The sequence below is a fragment of the Lissotriton helveticus genome, chromosome 3_1 (genome assembly GCF_964261635.1).
Source record: "Lissotriton helveticus chromosome 3_1, aLisHel1.1, whole genome shotgun sequence".
Classification (NCBI taxonomy): Eukaryota; Metazoa; Chordata; class Amphibia; order Caudata; family Salamandridae; genus Lissotriton; species Lissotriton helveticus.
This window is the reverse complement of record NC_136061.1, coordinates 995,042,726-995,063,659: the sequence shown is the minus strand read 5'-3', so window position 1 is coordinate 995,063,659 and position 20,934 is coordinate 995,042,726. Positions and strand designations below refer to the sequence as shown.

Genomic DNA, 20,934 nt, shown 5'->3' with positions numbered 1-20,934 from the left:
AGTGCATGTATGAGTAATTACATTGTTTAGCCTCAGTTTTGGGGCTGCATTGTTGTGAGAAAAAATGATATATGTGAATACACATATGTGGGGCTGTTGATATGTGATTTACATATATATTTTTATATTGTTTCCGGGGTCCCCGCACGTGGGCGGGAATATTCAGCGCTAATGACTGTTGATGAGGATCCCCTGGAAGAGAACAGGTATGCCCAGGTGTGGGTCCCTTGCTCTCCATGTCACTGGAGGTAAGCTAGCCTGGCTAATGAGGGGTGATACCCTGAATCCAGTGCTAGGATGCTTTTTTCCAGTCCATAGAGGACCTAGCCTGGTAGATCGGGCTGGACTGTTGCCATGGGGAACAGGGTCAAGGCTGATTTGCATATGGCTGGGTCTAAGCTGGAATGACATAGGGATAAAACAAACAATGGATTTCTGTAATGGGGTGAACGCATGCCTTTGTTCAGCATTCTGTCTATTAATTGTTCTTTTTGTCCATGCTAACTGTCAGCAGTGATACCGCCCTGGATGTCGGCCAGGTCATGGGTAGAGACCCACCCTGGGAGTGATCACCATGGCAACAGCAGGTTCTCTGAAGGCTTCACACCCTAGATTGAGCAAACTGGACAACACAGGGAGAAACGGACTCTTGTTTTGTGAGGGTAGTAGTGTTTCAAGCATGAAACAAGACTTAGAATGCTTTTCCTCTAACTGGACCCCTTAAATGTCCGCTGCCCCTTTCACAAGAGTGCTGGATGTTGTCAAGGGGCAATGGCTTCAATGGCGATGTGTCGACCCCTTTCCTCTGGAATCTTGCCACTCCTTCTGTTGTTTACCGCTGCTGGAATGGATCATGCTCCAACATATGTTACCTGGTCCTACTTAGAGTCTGTGCCCTTTGACAAAGACCTCCTTGATGTCTTTTTTCTGTCGATCACAACAATTTTCTCAGTGTTGGAGCTTTCCTCTGTGCCACCTCTGTTTCTACAAGACTTTCCTGATCACTCAGGAACTTCAGGTGTTTGAGCGCTATGGCATAACCTTGTTTCTCCCTGGTCTTTAATGTCTTCAACTGGAACCCCGCAAACTCAAAGCACACATCCAAGCTGTAGTGCTACAGCAAACAGAGATTACTGACTTCAAGGTTGTCTTTCTGGGTAAACTTGTGGTGGCACTTAACACAATCTAAAGAGAGTATGTGCTGCATATCCTTTTTTTATTCTCGGACCCATGTTGCTAATGCATTCTTGAGAAGGAAACCTCTAACATTGGTGTATTCATGTTTTCCTTTGGCATCCATCAACAGCTGTGTTGACTTCTGTGTCCCTGTGCTTTTCCTGATGTTTCCCTCAAACAAAAAAGTGTGTCTTTCTCTCCTTCAGCTATGGAGTTCGCAGCTGTACTTCCTGAACCACAGCAAAAAAAAGAATTTGAAAAAAGGTTGAACACTCAGAGGTTCCCCAGGTGTACGTCTGTCATCATAAGACGAGGGACATAACATTGAATGGATACACAACATGCAGTAGAAATCGGAGCAGTGGTAGACTTTAGATGGGGTAGGAGAGTTCAGAGCATCAATGTCATTGGCTTAAGTTCAGGTTGTTCCAAATGAGGTCGCTGTGCGACTTATTAAATACTGGTGCTGAGGCCTAATACCCTTTCAACACGTTTTACTGGCATTTAAAATTATTGCTGATTCTCAACTTGATGACAGGCAATGTTTAAAGAGGCATGTGCATACAAGAAAGATCCAATGGTGGACAAATACTTGCTACCCGTTACACCACCAAGACAAGAAATTTTGAAATATGTGAACCAAGAGCATATTGGACTTGTGGGGCTCTGCATCTGAGCCGGATTCATCCTTCTGCCATGATATTAATGGGAGGGGACAAGCTTATCAAGGGTCTCCTGAAAGGGAGTAGCATGAGGGGGAATCTGTGGGTATAGCGTCACAAGGGAGAACTGTAACCAGGATCCCTGCCCTGCAAACTGGATTCAACTGTATAGTATTTTGGACTGCTGTGTGATTAAAAAGTACTTTCGTTCCTAGAAAGACCAGTATTGCATAGGAAAATTGAAGTTATTGTGTTTGTTGGTGGACTGTTGAGATCTGAGCTTGAGCGTGCCACACTACCTCCATGAGAAGCCTGAGACAGCTCGCCCTCTCTAAACCAAGAGTCCCACACTGATACCATTTCCCTCCCCAACCCCCGGGAGCCGACAGCCTTTGCCAGACCGACCAGGAGATCAATATAAAATAAAGATTCCATCAGGTATAACTGGAGTAGACGTAATGACTACATTGAAAAATAATGCTATATACTTGTACTTCAATACAATATTTTACTAGGAAACAGTGATTTCACTTGCATGTATAGTGACTGGTTTGTTACCTTTGCTAGTTTATGGAAAACTGCAAAATAGGTAAATAAAAAGAAACTGGATTTGCCATGTTAGAAATCAAACTGAGATTTAAGGAACAAAATAGACAACAGAACATGAAACACTTGAGCACATAACATTTGTAAGCGTGTGCCAATTTATACTAACCAATCGTTTGTTTAACCAGTCTATGTGATCATATGTAAGGCTACCTCCAAATTCTTCGGTCAGTTGGCAAGGTTCTATGTACCGAGTAAGCTTGTTTGCAGATACTAAAATAACCTGAAATACAGAAGGTAATTCGCACATTATGACTTTTTAAAATGAATTCCTCCATTTTCATGAGCTTTTCATTACACACTTCAAAAAACGGGTGTGCCTGAAAATACTGTTTGGTTTTATTCATGTTACACATCAAATTAAGTTAGTGTCTGAAAAGGAAAAGACTGAAGTTAGCATGTAGGTCTCAAGCATCCTGCATAATTGATGATCAATACCATCTTCTATATTACCTTGCATCACACTAAAGCTTTGAAGAGAACCTCAGCCTAGTTATTTGACAAACTCTACACTCATGTCTTTGGTGGGTCTTCAAATCTGCATCTTCAGAAAGCTTAATCTTTGTTAGTGTGTACTTGCATTTCACATCAAAAGGAGAGGCAAGGGATTGAAGGCATCATCCTCAAATAAATCCAATATTAGCACAGATTGTCTAGCCTACCAACCGCTTGCTGCATAATCTTTAACTAGTCCTAAAGCGGTCTGTTCTACACACTATTGGACTCAGAAGAGTATGGTGCTAGGTACCATTCTTCTAAATCCACAACAATCTGAATATGTCTTCCTCTACAAATCTCCCAAATATTACAGTCCTAGCTTACCCCTTAGAAATACTTGATAGTCCAAAGGAATGCAATATTCCAATCAAAGACACAAGATTCTCTATCCATGGCTACCTGCTCTTTAGAACAAAATTCATAGTGCACAGACATATTGGCAACTAAAGAGCAGTACTCTACTTTGCAGATGCCTTGAAGTTGTAGGAAAATGCCCCTTTATGATGTGTTCACCCCCACATTTTGCCTGGTACATGATGTGATTTCAACTGGAAGTGCAATGGGTTCCTGCTAACCATGACCCCAGTGCAAGATCTCCTTCCGCAAAATTGTACAAATGTGTGCCCAATTGACAATACCTTTAGCATTCTCTGTAAGTCAATAGTAAATGGTAGCCCTGGTACCTAGGGCCTGAGGTACTAAAGATGCTACAGCACGAATTGTGCCACCCTAAGGGAGCATCACCAAACCCATGCAGGGCTGCCATCTCAGGCTGCATATTTTAGTGCAGACAAAAGTGAAGAAAAAAAACATCACCCACATCCCTGTGTGCCATGTCCTCTAACCCTGCATGCAATATTTATACGTCACCACTATAGCAGGCCTTCCAGCTCTAAGGCAGGGTACCATATATTACATGTGTAGACATATCTGCATGACCAGATATGCCCCATTACTGGACAGTTCCACTGTTGCCAGTACAAATGATCAGAGAAGCCATTTTAACCCATGTGCTGGACAGTGGTTAAAACCACAGCTACATGATGGCTTCACTGAAAATAGGGATGTTTGGTAACAAACATCTTGCATTCCCAAACCCACACTGATTCCGGGGGTGGATTTGTGAGTACATGTACACAGGGGGGAACCTTAGAGGTGCCCTCTGAAAACCTACCAGCCTCTGGTGTGTTGGCTGACTGGTCTCTGTCAGCCTGTCACCCAAGACAGATTTCTGACCTCTCAGGGTGAGGGCTTCTGCTTTCAGGAGGTCAGAAACAAAGTATGCCTGGAAAGAGGGTGTTCACACCCCCTCCCCCAGGATGACCTTGATTAGCATTCCAAGGCAGGGGAGCTTCAAAGAAGCCCCCACCTTTAAAATACAAATCTGGCTCCTCTAACAGGAGAGGAAGCCAACGCCCTTTGTCCAGACCCTTTGGGGCACCTGGACTGGTGTGAAAATGTCTTAGTCAGGTAGATGTGCCCAACCCCATGCTAGTACCAGTCCTAAGAACGGCTAACTGAAGTGGACACTACTTTTCAGTGTTGGCCATCTTTGTGATGGCAAACGTAGGAATTCTGGGACAGGTTTTGCCCATTTCCCATAGGAAGTGGACATCTAGGAGGCATAGTGACTCCAATAGTAAGAAGCCCATTGGCTACTACCCTACACTCTCCTAAAGCCCCTAGATTCAGTATTTTGGGGAGCCCCTAGCAACAGAGAGACAGATCCTACTGACATGAAAGAAGAAGACAGGCTTGAAGAGTCGCAAAGAGCAACAAAAGAAGACCCAGCAACTGACTTGGCGCCAACCCTGCCAGCTTGCCTGCTGTCTTCGAGAATTGCGTCAAAACATAACTTGTCCTGCAGCTGCTGAGTCCCCAAAGTCCAGGAGACCTGCTAGCACTTCACCCCAGACCAAGACTTCCAGAGAAGTATCAGACCTGCTTCCCTGCACCCTGCAGGCAACCAAAGACTCCTGAGAGGACTCTGGCTCCGCAGAAACCTGATGCTGGAAGACACAGATGCACCCGCCGCTCCAAGCCCAAGTCGTAGTGGATCAACTGTGTCATCGTGGTCCCCCAGCTCTCCAGAGACCGAGTCCACAGTGGTTTCGCCCCCAGTGAACTCTATGCCATCACCTGCAGCCTCTACACGCAGGCTCCCTCCCATCGCCTCTGGGCCTTGGAGAAGAGGACCAAAGGTGTCCCTACGTCCCACAGCATCATGGCTGAGCCCGCCTGTTGGTTCAGCCAGACTGGCCAACCAGTCAAAGCTTGTAACTTCTTTACACGAAGAAAGATCCCAATAGACTGAATAACATAGTGCACACAACGCTGTTTTGCATCCCTGCACCCGACTGCCCTAGTGCAGCTGGTGATGTTGTGATGGTGCTGTCTCGGACCTTGCCCACCACTAACCTTAACTCCTGGAGACTGGTCCCATAAGTTGCTGTACTGTACCTGAATGTTGCACATGCTTTTCCTCCCATAGGATAATATTACAGCTTCTGTAAATGTGTCGACTTTTTGAATACAAAAGTATTTCTTTTGAAAAACTTACCAGAACAAATTGCTTCTGGTGCCTCAATATATATATATAAAGATGTGTTCTTTTTTTTAAATTATGTGATCTCCTTACTGAGTTGTGTGTCTCACTTATCGACCATTGTGTGCATTTGTGATTTGTCTAACACTCCCATCTGATAAGCCCAAGTTTGCTCGACCACACTATCACGTAAAAGAGCACGTTGGGATTGCTAGAGCAAGCCCCTGTCCATTTAAAAGGGAACCACTGGGCTCTTTGCACAATATATCTCATTTTGATATATCATATAAAGAGCCAGTTTCCTTAAGAAGCAGATCTAAAAACGTCTTTCCTCATCTGAGAAAGCAAAGGTTCAGTAGGATGAGTGAAGATGCTACCCAGCAAAAGACTTATTTGATGTGCATAATCATCTTCATTACCATCATTAGGTGCTACCAGTGTATCTTGTCAGAGGGTTCTGGTGATGATTAATTTGTTTTGGGGGGGGGAGTAGGAGGGGGGGGGGGGGACTCCAGGAGTAGTTAAGGTTTTCTAGACATTATCTTGAGCGGGAACATACGTTTAAAAGTAGAGTTCATGGGCCACAACACTACCTTTTTACAATTCGATAACCAAGGTATCTTTTGGGCATTCTGCTCTTTCATGGTAACAGTCAAAGCTTAATCTAGGAGTGGCAGTGGTTTGAAACATAGACACACTAACATAGTAAATAACACTCAACTTTCACAGCTTCAATGAAGAATAGGGTGTTTATTTACAGGTAAAAGAAAGACTGCAGTTAAATATTGGAAACATCCAAACAAGCATTGGCAAAGCAAATCTGCCTCTCCTTTTCAACCAATTGGCTTTGGCAAATCGTTTTGTCAATGCTGTGCAACATGGACCAATTGAAAACTCCCCCATTCTCAACAATTAATTGAGAACTCTTTTTAACCGCATGCGCGCTAGCGGTTTTTCCCGCTGCGCGCTGCGATTTGAAAAAACCCGCGTTACATGACGAGCTCAGCTCGTCAACAGCGTAGGGCACGTTACGCTCATGACGAGCTGAGCTCGTCATGAGCGCCGAAGGGGTTAAGGACCTAGACAATCTTCAATTATTAGAAGCCAGGTGAATTTTATGCAAGCCAACTATAGATAAAAGGAATCATGGCGTCATCGAAACTTATAACACTATTAAAAATGAGCTTTTCTTATTAGTTTGTTGTTTTACACAGAAAAAGTGAAAAAGATCACCAAAACCGCATCTTCCGAATGTTTTATTTGCTAATACTGCGCTTTTCGTGCACAGCATGTTTTGATAAATACTAGTATGAGCTTTGCCTAACGTCCCACTCTTCTACTGTATGTTATAAGTAATGATCCTAAAATGGCGGCCGGCCCGCAGGGTTGTAGGCATCCCGCTGTGTATTGTGCAAAGTGCAATAAAGGTTTTGGAAAAATTAAAAAAAAAAAAAAAAAAAAAAAATGAGCTTTTCAAATTTACATTTTGAAGCTACTCTTTCAGTATTTAATAGAGACTGGAAAATGCCGAAATTCAAAATTTGCAAGCTTTATTAAATTTCTATTTAGCAAAAAATTGAAACAGAATACATATTTCAAGTCACATGTATTTTGATTCTGATAACATCAAACGCATTGTAAAGGCTTTTGAAAGCTGGAAAGAGAGAGATTTAAATGTGGACATTCACACCCAGCCAAAAGCTTTACCCAGCCCACTGATGTGTTAACATCATTAAAATATCTTCTAAAAGGAAACGCTACAGAAACAAAGTAACTAAAAAGTAGCAATTACTACATGATATACATACCTCAAAACCTAGTCTGTCCTTTTCTTTCCAAAAACAAAAATGTGTAACTTTTTTGTCCCAAAATTCATCAGGTTTCACTACACAAACAAGTGACACTTCAGCAGGAACAACATTCTGGAATAAATAAGAAAACATTGAAGCTGTTTAAAATGGAAAGGAGGAACATTAAGTATAAACAAGTTTACTAAACTACTAACAAAAAGGACATAATTTCATTGATATAACATACTTATCACTTGTAGAATCAGTGTGCTAAATTGACACATAAATACAAAACATAGGTTTGCATACCAGTACATTCTCTGTAGTGTTGCATCTTCAATCTGAAGGTCACAAGTCTGAATCTTAATGAGAAGACAACCTCTAGACCTGTGATTTTGGTTGCAATATAAGTGGCATGTGCACTAAATTTACATTTCAGTGATGTGTTCTATTGGGCTGTATGTAAACATCAAGGAGTTGGAGTAAAATATACCATGTAAACTGTAACACCCTGTTGCATGAAGTGCGAAGATCAAAATATTATTATATACCGCCACAACAAAAATTAATTTTACACAAATTACTTACTTTAAGTAGGCTATTAACATTTTGAATCAACCCAAAGATAGGTTGTACTTTAGCATGCCAAGTGCAATCTATGTAATAACTATTAGTGATGAAGTTTGCTATTTGTTGCCATTATGTTTTACAACCTTAAATCTACACAAGCTGCACAACACAATGTAACTTCTATTGTATAGTCTTAGAAGATCAGAATGAATGCAAAATACGAAAATGAGGCAGAGGTGGAAAGGAAGCTATGAAGTACTCTAAGAGACAAAATTGCTAAGTCACATTTGATCTACGTAATACCAGCTTTTCAAACAGACTCCATCTTTTTAGGTCTCGCCATGCGCGCTGCACTCGCCATGCGAGGGCTTCTTGGAATCGATAAGGTTCCAAAAGTTGTGCTGCTGCTCCGCCTGCAATTTTGATTTGTGCGCGTCGTTTTGCATCATGGACTATGCAAACACAGTGTAATGATTGCACCGGAGGCAATCATTACACTGAGGGTTGCCACCCTCAGCACTTTTGGCCCTGCCCACCGCGATTGGATCTTTTACTTGCGGAGGGACACTGCCTCCTTCAATACTTCGTAAGCACTATATTTGGTATTTTTTTACCTGGTGTCTATAGTGCAAGCGTGGGGTTGGTTTACCTAGAGAGCAGCCGGAGATTACATGCAGGCTGGCCGCAATGTAAATGCATGTTTTATTATCCTTCCCTGAGCTGGTGAACAGACGTTTGGATTTCTACAAGATTCTTGGCATTTTATAAGAAATAAAATCGAGGCGTCCTGCGAAATGCTAATAGCTTTTGCACTGAGGGTACCGCACTGAGGCAGCTCTGTGACACGCGCAGGAGGCAGTGTTTGTGAAGGCAGTAAAAGGCCCTACCATCAGTTTGCATGAAGTTTTTATGCCCACAGGCGCTGCGCTAAACTTGCACTATATGTGTTTGTTTTTTTAGTTTGGCAACGCATCAGGCAGCGTTCTCATTGCGGTCCTGCCCCCGGGCGCCGCGCTAAACTTTCAGCATTATCATCACGGGTGCCATATTTTAGCAGGCGCCCACTTAACTTGCTGACTTTGCCAGTGCTTGTTCTTTCAGTGTGCGCTACCCGGATTCTATAGTGCAAGCGTGGGGTTTGTTTACCTAGAGAGCAGCTGAGGATTACATGCAGGCTCACTGCAATGTAAATGCATGTTTTATTAACCTTTCATGAGCCGGTGAACAGATGTTTGGATTTCTACAAGATTCTTGGCATTTTATGAGAAATAAAATGTAGGCGTCCTGCAAAATGCTAATAGCTTTTGCACCAAGGGTACCGCACCAAGGCAGCTCTGACACGCGCAGGAGACAGTGTTTCTGAAGGCAGTAAAAGGCGCGATCATCAGTTTGTATGAACATTTTATAAGTTAAAACGTCCAGGTTTAATGGTTATGCTGTAATATAACTCAGCCTGTAAATGACCAAAGTACAGTAGAAATCTTGTTGTTGTCTGTGGATGACAACTCTGAAAGGTTGCAGAAGCAAGCCGCCTTTCATTCTTGGTAATTTGATTAATACTTTTAATTTTGTTGTCGTTATTAGTATGAGTTGTTCCAGTGTTTACATAGGCCAAGCTTCTGGCATGGCACAAGTAAAACAAAATCAATCTGAATTTATAATTTAGCTGCCAGTGACAGTGGGCATCCAATCCAGGTGCATGGATTGTAGCTTGCAAATATACGGTACAGCTAAGCTGTCCCTTAGCAGACATCTGACTGAAGGGTGGAGGGAGGTAGCTAGCTTTTGCGCTGACACATTCATTTGTTAGTAGCATTAGTGACTTTTTTGCTGGTCAGTAATGTTCATTATTGTGTCGTAAGTGCAGTCATAACGTGCCTAATGGTCAATACTTACAATAACCTTAAACAACGGAGGTTCAGGATAACTGAGTCAGGGCAGACCACTGCACGTGCTAATTAGTTTCATGAAGAATTATTGGATCTTAAATAATCTTACAATAACATCCTAAAATGCTCACATGGTTTCAAGCCTGCTTTAACTAATGTTCCTAAATTAGAGTGCTGGAATTTTCAGTATTCATAACAATGTTTTTTGTAGCCTGCTGGCTCACTTTACAAGCTTGTGGCTCAGCTGGCCGGATCACTATTAACAGAAAATTTAAAATGGTTTGGCTGGAAGAATTTATTTTAAATGGTAAATCGTTTGACCAGGTTCATCAAATGTTGGTTAGGTAGGGGCCAAGCCATGCCCGTTTGTTTATAATAGTGGCTGACGGTGGAACGGTTTCCTGTTAAGAATAATCGTTTTTAAATGTATCTGTATTTTAATATCGTGAAAAGCCCCCTGCGCTGCATTGTACAATGCAGAATCCCCCAGCAATAATTGTGATGTGTGAGGGACTAAAAACAGTCGGCTTTAGGGTGACCCCTGCAGCTGCAATGGATGCTGACCTTAAGGTGCGTTGTTTGGAGGTAAGGGGCTAAGAGGGAAAGAGAAGAGTGTGCTATGTTTACAAGTAAGTTATGGTTTTAAAAGCACTTGCTGCAGTTCCTTGCGCTTCCAGACCCCCAAAGCTTGACACCTGTAACCGTTTTACTTACCTGCAAGCAGCGTGGATTCGAGCACCCTCAGTCTCCCTTGAAACGCATTGGGCGAAACTCTGATTTTGACCTCTGCACCAGGCCCCTGTGCCGCTGGTGGAGCAGTTGTGGTACTCACCTGACCCTTGCCCCTTGCTGACCGGTCCTAGAATGCTTGTTTCCGGTCCAGGGAGGACCTGTCTATGCAGTTCGGGCTGGACTGTTCCCATGAGGCACAGGGTCAAGACTGATTTGCATATGACCAAGTCTAAACTGGGGTGGCATGGTGTGCAAAAGAATGATCGATTTAACCCAGATCTTGTGACTGGGGAAGAATGTTTTGATTTGTTCTGCATTCCACCCATCAATTGTGTGTCTTTTCTTTGCTGAGCTTTGGCTCAGAAGACAGGAACTGTAAGTGTGATTCTTTAAACTCATTATTGTTTTCCTCCATGGGAGAACATTGAACCGTTTTAAGATCTTGGCTTTAAAATAAAAAACAAACAATGCATATTTTTCTAAAATTGGAGTGCATCTCCTTTTTGAGTCGTGTGTCCATTATGGGTCAATGTTGCACAATAAATGTCTTACACTCCTCTGTGTTAGGCCTAAAGCTGCTCGCCCACAGTACCACTAAAGGAGCAATTTGGGGTTTACATTGAGCCCTGTCCTCTTTTGGAGAAACCCTGAACTCTGTGCATGGCATAACCACTTAGTGGCATAGCCTTGATCTTTCAATTACTTTATTTTGGCAAGTCATAAAAGTTTGCTCACAAAACACCAACAGTAAAAGTGATACAGATAAAATACAGGTCTTATTACAAGGCCTGATGAAAGCATGGGAGTATACAATAATAATGTTTAAAATTCTGCTATATCTACATGCTTTAAGAGTCCAGTGATGCCAACCGGTTGTGCAACAACCAAATAAAGATCAAATAAATATAAAGTGAATAACTCCAATATTTGATTGTAAACCTTAAGTAAAATACACAATCGTGCAATAGGACATTCACAGTTAAATACAATCCATGATGATTAGCAGTTACTGTTTCTCTCTAGTACCATTAACTAATTCGCACTTGTAAACATTAATAATAAATACAATAAAAGTAATAAGTCTGTCTTAAAATACATTATCGTATTAAGTTCATCACTGCAATGGATCGATGATAATGCCGTGCTAAAACATCAGGATACTGTGGGTACAGAATACATCATATATACTGCAAAATGGGCCCATCCATAAAGTTTTAGAATACTGAATCCTAGGAGGCTTAACTAGAGCTTTACTTGGTGTTCGCCTTCTTGGCTCTGGCTCTAGTACCCCACATTTGGCCCAAGAACTTTGCCACCGCACAAGCAAATAGTAGCCTAGCGTTGATGGAGCAAGGATTTGTGTAAAAGAGACTTGCTTGGATGCGATACTCTCATAAAATCGCGTAAGGAAGTATTAATATTGTTTGTAATACTAATTTGCACAACATTCCATATATTTCTAGAAAAGGGAAGCTTGCCTATGTGTTTTCCTAACAAGTAACCTGAGTGTAATTAAGGATGGGTGCTAAAGCGTGAAAATTAACTGCGCATTCGTCAGCTGCATGAAGTCTTAACGCTTGGAGGGAAAATTCTGCGCAATAGCATCTAATATGGCTGCTTGGGAACTCACGTGCTAAGCATCTGCTTTGCTGAAACTAAACTGCGTTATATACGAAGTGCTAATGCATAAATGGACTTTATAAGTAAATGGGATTAGAATAGAGATAGGTGATGTACAGCGAAATCATTCTATTCTGAATTTAATACTTTGTCTTTTGACCTCTCTATTAGTTTGTATTTGGGCCTCTGAACGATGCTGAGATCTGACACCCATGTGGGTTTGCCCGCATGCGCAGGAGGGACAACTCTAAAGCAGTGAGCTCAAGTCTTGGGACTCCTCCAAGGACATTCTCCACACATGTCCTGGGAACAAGCTGAACATCCCGAAGATTCAATGGACAACTGTGAAATTGTATACATTGTTGTCGATAAAGTTTACAAATACGGGTGGGAAATAACGCTTAGGAGAACAAATTAATGGGCGGGAACTTGAAACAATGAACTTAGCATGGTGTAATGATCATCCCCTCAGCTCGTCCAATCAGAAATAGAAGTTTCATAAAGTTGAAACATTTAGGGGTGGTACATCCCATTAAGAGAGTATAATTGGGGTAGTTAGATTTAATTAGAGCAGTCGCTGCCAGAACGCGGAAAGACAGAGATGCTGTCCGAATGCTGATCGAATATCTGATGAAGCAGACTTAGAATTCTCAAAGCAAATTAGAATTAGAAGAAGATCACGGAAGAATCGAGGCAGTAACAGAATTAGAAGAAGATCGCAGAAGAATCGAGGAGGAAGTTAGCATCAAAGAGGGGTGAGAAGCAGGCGTTGAATCCAGTAGAGGTCATCTGCCCTGTCCTATCCTGAAGAACCTGTCACCTGAACTCTTTAAGGGGCCCATGACTCTTAGCCAGAGGGGTCGGGTTTTCGCACCATCCTACCATCCTAGGTACATATAAATCTGTGTATTGTGCCAATGTGCCCTTCTATCTCTAACCTCTCTTTCCTGGGGTACTGGTTATTGTGAAATCTTATTTTAATTTGATAGACCGATTCTACTTCCTCCGAAAGATGGAGTTAACACTGTAATTTGTTTGCTCATATGACTAATTTAGATAAACATTTAAAACTTACCCGAGTCTGTGGTTATTCGATGTGAAAACCACGTAAATGTCATAATCAACAAACCTAATGAACTAAAATCGATCCATTAGTTATTGAAAGGGCTTTGGATTAGTAATAGATTTAAGAATTGATAAGCAAACAAATATACAAGCAAACAAATATAACATTTTAGCCCTGAAATTGATCCCCAGCGGTGTTCACCGGCCTACATGAGTGAGTGTGTTTATGGACCCAGATAAGTATTTAGTGATAGAGGTCCGCAGGTTGGCAGCCCGCTGGATCAGCGTCGGACTTCAGGAACCCCAATGCGGTTCTATGATTGTCAGTTCCCAATAACATGCAGACTGAAGTAATCCAATTTCTCCTTGGAGTTACGTATAGTGGGCAGGCAAACATACATGGGCCTGGGAATCTTGGTGATGCCCACAGCCATGAAGGCTGGGGCAGCTTCATTCCTACAGGGTACTGCACACTGCCCCTGAGGCGGAAGCCGGGAGCGAGAACCTCTTTTTAAAACTTGAACTTGATTGTCACTGCAATATTTCTGTGTTTTTAAAACTCACCCTCCGTTCTGGCTTCAGGCATCGCGCAGTGGATTTAGCGCTGACGCGACCTACAAACAAACACTCCTGCCGCCATTCCGGCACGCCCGCAGGCCACGCCCCTTTTTCGGAGGCCACGCCCCCGATCACCGGCACTACATATAGACACTGAATAAGAGCGCCACTTGTACTGCACACTGCTCCTGATGCGGAAGCCGGGAGCGAGAACCTCTTTTTAAAACTTGAAAACTTGATTGTCACTGCAATATCTCTGTGTTTTTAAAACTCACCCTCCGTTCTGGCTTCAGGCATCGGGCAGCGGATTTAGTGCTGACGCGACCTACAAACAAACACTCCTGCCGCCATTCCGGCACGCCCGCAGGCCACGCCCCTTTTTCGGAGGCCACGCCCCCCGATCGCCTTCGCTCCTAGCCATAAATAATGTGCATATCCCGGACGCGCAGCGGACGAGCGCAGCGGGCGCGACGTTTGCGCGCCGAAGGCGCGCCTAAGGCAAGCCCGTCTGTGCCAGTCATCGCCAAGACATCGCCTCTCGCCTGTCCCCCTGGCCGAGCTCCACGGGAACTCCGTCACTATGATAGAGAACTCCTTATCGCCCTGAACCCTGGACGGAGCTGTGAAGAGACATCTGGCATCCTTGGCTGCACATGCCTTCAATGCAAATCTTGCCACTTTACCACTCCTAGCCCCCATCATTCTAGACAGAGGCAAGGCCCGCCCAATCTTACCCCTCTCACCGTCTTCCAACTCAACGTCAGGTCGCTCACTAAACATCACCTAGAGGTTAACACCCTCCTACTTGACGAGAATCCTGACATTCTCTTCCTATGCGAAACCTGGTTACGCGATGACTCGACCACCATACCTAACCTCACGCTACCAGAGAATTACTTAATGATAACCCTAAATAGAGACGCAAGAGGTGGAGGTATCGCAGTCATCTACAAAAAGCAATTTACTTGCTCCTTCACCAAGGAAGAAATTCCGGGCTCTGAAAGTGCCCGTTTCAAAATCACAACCAGCCCTCTCTTGGCCCTGTCAGGCCTCTACATCTATCGCCCACCCGGACCTGCTTCCAAATTTATCGAAGCTCTCCTTGAGGTGGCGAACTCCTTAGTGATAAGATCAGCCAACTTCACTATATTGGGCGACCTCAATCTCCATTTTGATCTATCTCAAGACCCCACTAGCAAAAATCTCCGACTTTTCTGCCTTACAACTCAAATCTCTAATCCAAGCCCCCACGCACTCGGCTGGACATATTCTCGACCCTGTCTTCACCAACATCCCGGAGGCTAAGACCGACGTGCCCAAACCTATGGGGTGGACGGACCACTATCTTATTAAAATGACGATGTTAGTTAAAGAAACATTGAACAGAACTGAGCCAACTTGCCGTCTAAAGAGACCTTGGCACAAACTGTCTTCCAGCGACCTACATATCATCCTTGGAGAATTCCATTGTGAGGCAAACCAGGACATCAATAGGACCTATGACGCTTTCCACGGTTGGATTACCAGAGGACTAGATGCTCTCATTCCAGGCAAATGGACCAAAGGGCGCAGCTCCCCCTCCAACCCATGGTATAACGACACCCTAAAAGCCATGCGAAAAGACTGCAAAAAAGCTGAGCGTCTCTGGAGAAGGGAATATACTAATGCGGACAAAGTTCTTTACCTATCCAAACAAAAGCTTTATCATAAAGCTATCTGCGCCGCACGCGCCTCCTTCTACGCAGAAGAAATTAACTCAAGCTCGTATCCTGCAAAAGTCGTTTTTAAACTGTTACAAGAACTACAGAGCAACAAATCTCCCTCCTCCAGTATCTCCTCCGCGCAGCAATGTGACGACCTTGCCACGTTCTTTGTAGAGAAAGTACAAAGAATATACAGATCATTTCCACAGCACTCCCCCGCTCCGACCAACCTTTCCAATGCCATTACCAACGGCTCTACCTTAACGCACATACCAGAAATCTCATATGAAGACCTTACTAAACTATGCAGGAAAGTCAAATCCGGCTCCCCAGCAGACCCCATGAGACCTACTCAATTTATGGAATCTCTCGAATTCTTTCTGCCTTCCCTGGCCTCCATACTGAATCTCTCCTTCTCATCGGCTAGCGTCCCGACAGCCTGGAAACAAGCCTGGGTCTCCCCGATCCTCAAGAAGCCCACCCTGGACCCTTCCAAATCGGAAAATTTCCGACCTATCTCCCTGCTCCCATGGCTGTCCAAACTTGCTGAGGCCCATGCCAACAACGCCCTGTCCCTTCACATGGACCAAAACAACATCCTGGACCCATCTCAAAACGGGTTCAGACCGGGCCACAGCACCGAGTCTGCCCTCCTGGCCACGACGGAATATCTCAGGACGATCCTCGATGCCAGTCAAAGTGCTGCGCTGATCCTACTAGACCTCAGTGCAGCCTTTGACACGGTGTCCCATAACATCCTACTCAATCGTCTGGAGACAGTAGGGATCTCCGGTCTTGCCCTGGAATGGTTCCGTTCCTTCCTGAAAGACAGATCCTTCCGGGTGACAGCCCCCCCATTTCTATCAAAACCCCAACCCATCGGACAGGGAGTTCCACAAGGCTCTGCACTGAGCCCATCCCTTTTTAATCTGTATGTGCAGCCACTTGCGGAAGTGGCTAAAGAGTGGGACCTAACGCTGGTGTCTTACGCTGATGACACGCAGCTGGCCATCACTCTCACGGAAAGCCCTTCCACATCGGCCTCGAGATTTAGGGATGGCCTTGCTGCAGTGGCCCAATGGATGACGGACAACTGCCTGCAGCGTAATGCAGGCAAGACGGAGGTGCTGCTCCTTGGAAAGAACACCAGCTACTGGAATGAGCACTGGTGGCCCTCGTCACTAGGCACCATCCCACCTCCCAAAACCCTGGTCAAAAACCTAGGAGTTTGGATGGACTCCTCACTCAACTTTCAGACCCACACAAAAAAGGTGGCAGCTACTTGTGTTGGTCTGTTGAGGAGTCTCAGCCCCATACTTGGCTTCTTTGACGCCAAGGTTCGTCAACTCATTGTCCAAGCCATGATTCTCTCCCGGCTAGATTACGCCAATGTTCTTCTTCTTGATGCCAACAAAGGAGAGATAGCACGACTACAACGCGTGCAGAACTCTGCGGCAAGAGTCTTGGTTGGTCTTCCTCGCAGATGCTCCGCTAGAGCCACGATCCGCAAGCTGCACTGGCTACCTATTGACTCCAGAATCCAGTTTAATACCCTCATTATGACTTTCAAAATCATTAAACTCGGGCGCCCAGAACTGTTGCGACCTCTCCTTACACCCTATGTACCGCGGCGCAATCTGCGCTCCTCAGGCCAACACCTACTGAGCATACCTCGCACAAAGCTTTGCCGCACTGGCGGTCGCTCCTTCAGGGCTCTGGGAGCCAAGCTTTGGAACGCTCTGCCACAGAACATCCGCTCCTTGGATAACCTGGCTTCCTTCCGGAAAGCCATCAAGACTTATCTATTTCCCTCCCCCTAGGCCTCCTCTTCCCCTCTCTTCCCATCCTCAGTAGAGTATCTGTAGTTCCTTAGCGCCGGGACGCCTCTTTGCTGGGGCAGCTGTTTGCCCTTTACCAAACAATAACATAACATAACATAACATTTGCTAGTAAAATCATTCAAAGGCAAGGTGCCAAACCAGAATTGAATGTACAATTTTTTGTCCCCCGCATTTTCAATAAAATCAAGATTTCCTTCCAGGGAGCGATCTGATTTATGGGCCATGAAGTCTACAGTGAGCTTCCCCCAGGCCCAACTGGTCATTTCCTCCCGGACAACCCACCCCCAATAGGCATTCTTCACATCGCATTTCGGGGTGAGCAAAGTGGGGACGTTAGCCTCCCATGTATCACCCATCCCAATGACTGTCCCTGCATTTTACGTCCTCCAGAGCACGTGTATATGGCAAGAGTTCAGGGGCACCTTAACCGTCAGCCAGAACAACAAAGGGCGCAATCTTGCTTTGGAGACAAAAGAGTGTGGCATAGCGTATACAGTACACTAAGGAAATACAAAAAAATCGAAACCTAAAGGAATCATTTTAAAGGAAAGATAATTTTAGGGAAAAAAACAATTATATCATAATTGGGTGGAGTTTTAGGGTAGTGAGGGTTTTTGGGTTTATGGATGGGTGATGTTTAGGGGTGATGAAAGTTTTTAGGGGAAGGGGTGGGTAATTTCTGGTGTAGAAAGTGTTTTTTAGGGTTCAGGCATGGGCAGAATGTATGCGTGTGGGGGGTTTAAGGTATTCAGATAAGGGGAATGTAGGGATCGTGAGGGGTTTTAGGGTTCAGTGATGGGTGGAGTGTAGGGGTGAGAGGGGCTTTTAAGGTTGGGTGATTTGTTGAGTTTAGGGGGTGTAAAGGATTTTGGGCGTTCAGGACTGGGTGAAGGTTAGGGTGGTGCAGTGTTTTGAGGGTTCAGAGATGTGTGAAGTTTAGAAGTAGAAAGGGGATTTTTGGAATCAAGAATGGGAGGAGTTTGAAGATGAAGGGTATTTAGGGGTCTGGGTTGGATGGTGTTTAAATGTAATGAGGAATGGACTGTATTAAGGGATGGTGAAGTTTTTTTCGGGTTCAGGAATGGGTGGAGTATAGGAGTAATGAGGGTATTTTAGGGTTCAGGAATGGGTGGAGGTTTAGGGATGGGATAGTTTAGGTGTGGTGAAGAATTTTTAGGGCTCAGGGATGGGTGGATTATAGAGTAGAAAAAGCTTGTAGTGTCAGGGAAGGGTGGGATTTAGGGGTCAGGAATGGGTGTAGTTTTGGAGCTGTGAGGGATTTTTCGGGGGGCAGGGAGGCAGGTGTTTAGGGGTTGTGATGTGGTCAGGGTTTGATGGAGTTTAAAGGCAGTGAGGTATCAGCGAATTAAAAGCATCCAAAGTAATTGTTTGACAATGTAAAAGATACAAATCCAAAGTAATGTCCCCTGAAGTAAAGCACTAAAATAAATACCTCCTAGAATAACGTAAGACCTGCAACCACGGCATTCACTCTTTAAATAAACAACCAAACGCCAATTTCGAAAAAGAAAGACAGTCTATAAATTGGTTTCTATGAAAGGGTAAATGCCATTCATCCTACAAATTTCCATTAAACAGTTCAGGTGAAATGGATTCTCAGTAATGGTATTCTATTAAATTGTTTTTCTATAAAATCACATACAACCGTCAACCGAGCCAAGGAGCGCTATGAATGGGCTTATTTCTTCTTTTCTTTCAGAAGAGGGTTCAAAGTATCCTCGGACCATGCTTATAGTGTCAGCAGTAGCTGTCCTTGTTTTTTCCTTTGGTGACTATGCATCTGCAGCCAAATCTGAGGCAGCTCTGGAAGGTAGTCTCCATTATTGGAGAATAACCTGTCTTCTGACAGAAGCTTCTTTTTTCCTTAAGTTGAAAAGCATAAAGAGAGGCCCAATTCATTGCTACACAAATAAAAAACTACTTTGTGGATATTTTAGGCAATAAAGCATGGGCTGTGTTAACTGAAAAAGAAACAGGATAAGCCTCCACTTAGCAATACACTACAATATAATAATTTCAGCTTCTTTTTAAACCACTGACTGTCAGATTCTACAAGAATCCGCATAACATGTGTTTTAACAGGTGCAAATCCCAGTTGTTCTACTTAATGTAACAGGCTATATTTATCGAACCTCTTTAGACTGCGCAGCCATGATCACATTACACAATAGATTTAACCACCAAACAGTTAAGAAAATGCATATACATTACCTGTAACATTAAGACAACGGTCTTCACAATGGTCCATTGGGACTTTCTTCCATCCACTATCACAGTGAATCCTCGGGCTTTGCATTTATCACTAAAAGATAAAATTGCTTACAGTAAGTTAGAGAAAGGAACAACTGATGCTAGAGAGTCGGGGAGGGTGATAAAGAAAAGGAGGGTAAGAATGGAGAGAGTAAGAGAGGTAGAGAGATCAACAGTGAATAAGACGGGATGGGAGGGAAACGAGATATACATTGGAACAGGAGAAATGTGGGTGATGGAGAAACAGTGGCAGGAAGAGCTACAGATGAGCTGCTCTTGCATCTTCTCCTGTACCTTTCCAATTGATTAACAAGTTATCTATAAACGTTGTTCAGAAGACAAAGTTCTCCATTTGCTGCTTAAATGCCATTGGATGCTATGGCCATCCTCTATAGTGATTCATGAAGATGGGAGCAAATGATGTGACCATTACTGTTCCTCTTCTCTCATAGTTATATTTGAGATCACAAACATAAAGCCATTGCTTCTGAGGCAGAATTCAAACGTGTATAGCAGCATAATAGAACGTTTTTTGGAAAATGAGTGGGCAACAAACAAACGTTTATGCCAAATTGATGCTCTATAGATATATTTAGAAGTACAGCATCCGCAGTCATTAGATAATTTTGTTCATACAAGATATTACCAATTGAATTGTGGTCAAGATATGCAACACTAATCTATGGTTTTGGTGGAATTTAAAACCTCATAATGCTTGCAGGCACTACAAATATGTGTAAGACCTCCATCAGCCTAAGCTCTTGGTTTTTATCAGCAGGACTGAAATACTGTTCTACAACTAACAAAGCATGACTACACACAGGAAGATTAATTCAATGATCTTTATGTCAAGTAATTTTAAGTAGAAGCTTTAACCTGCACCTCAGATAATTTTCTATGAATTATTTTGAGTGTCTGAAGTGGATGGGATCATGACATCTCAAATAGGGAAGCATGCAGTGCTAGACTCAACTGTGAAAAAGTATCCTACATAGGTGGTACAACAAGAAAGAAAACTCACTGAGGAAAAGTGTAAATAGTTAATCATTTAAACAGAATACAAATATAGACCCTTCTTGAGCTGAGAAAGGTAAAATGTGAACCAAAAACATAATACAACCCTTACCCCAGGGACGAAAAGTTAAAATAACTGAAGTGGTGTGTAGTGAAGGGATGCACAAAAAGATACACAGGAGTGCAAGTACCTTCAGCCATTAAACGCCTCTTGCTTGGTTTGAAACTCTTAGGTCTGGAGGGGTGAACTCCACATCTACAGTGAGAATGTGACCCTAAGAATCCTACTGAAACTCAACCCAGGTCTTTTTAAACATAGTTTATTCCATCATTGAATTTGGAGGTTGCCTCTGTGTATTACAAAAGTGAGCATAGCAGCTCACTTTCACCATGG

At 43.6% G+C, this 20,934-nt stretch overlaps 1 protein-coding gene across 4 annotated transcripts in view; it reads right to left on the bottom strand.

Annotated features, from left to right (window-relative positions):
* The window catches only part of SESTD1 (SEC14 and spectrin domain containing 1), a 372,853-nt gene that overhangs the window by 297,123 nt on the left and 54,796 nt on the right, over nucleotides 1-20,934 (bottom strand). For all 4 annotated transcript variants that reach the window (XM_078681488.1, XM_078681487.1, XM_078681489.1 and 1 more), the window contains 3 exons: nucleotides 19,488-19,578; nucleotides 7,296-7,409; nucleotides 2,554-2,667 (listed from right to left, as the gene is read on the bottom strand). In XM_078681488.1, coding sequence (XP_078537614.1) covers nucleotides 2,554-2,667; nucleotides 7,296-7,409; nucleotides 19,488-19,578 — 319 coding nt within the window. The remainder of the gene's footprint in view (nucleotides 1-2,553; nucleotides 2,668-7,295; nucleotides 7,410-19,487; nucleotides 19,579-20,934) is intronic.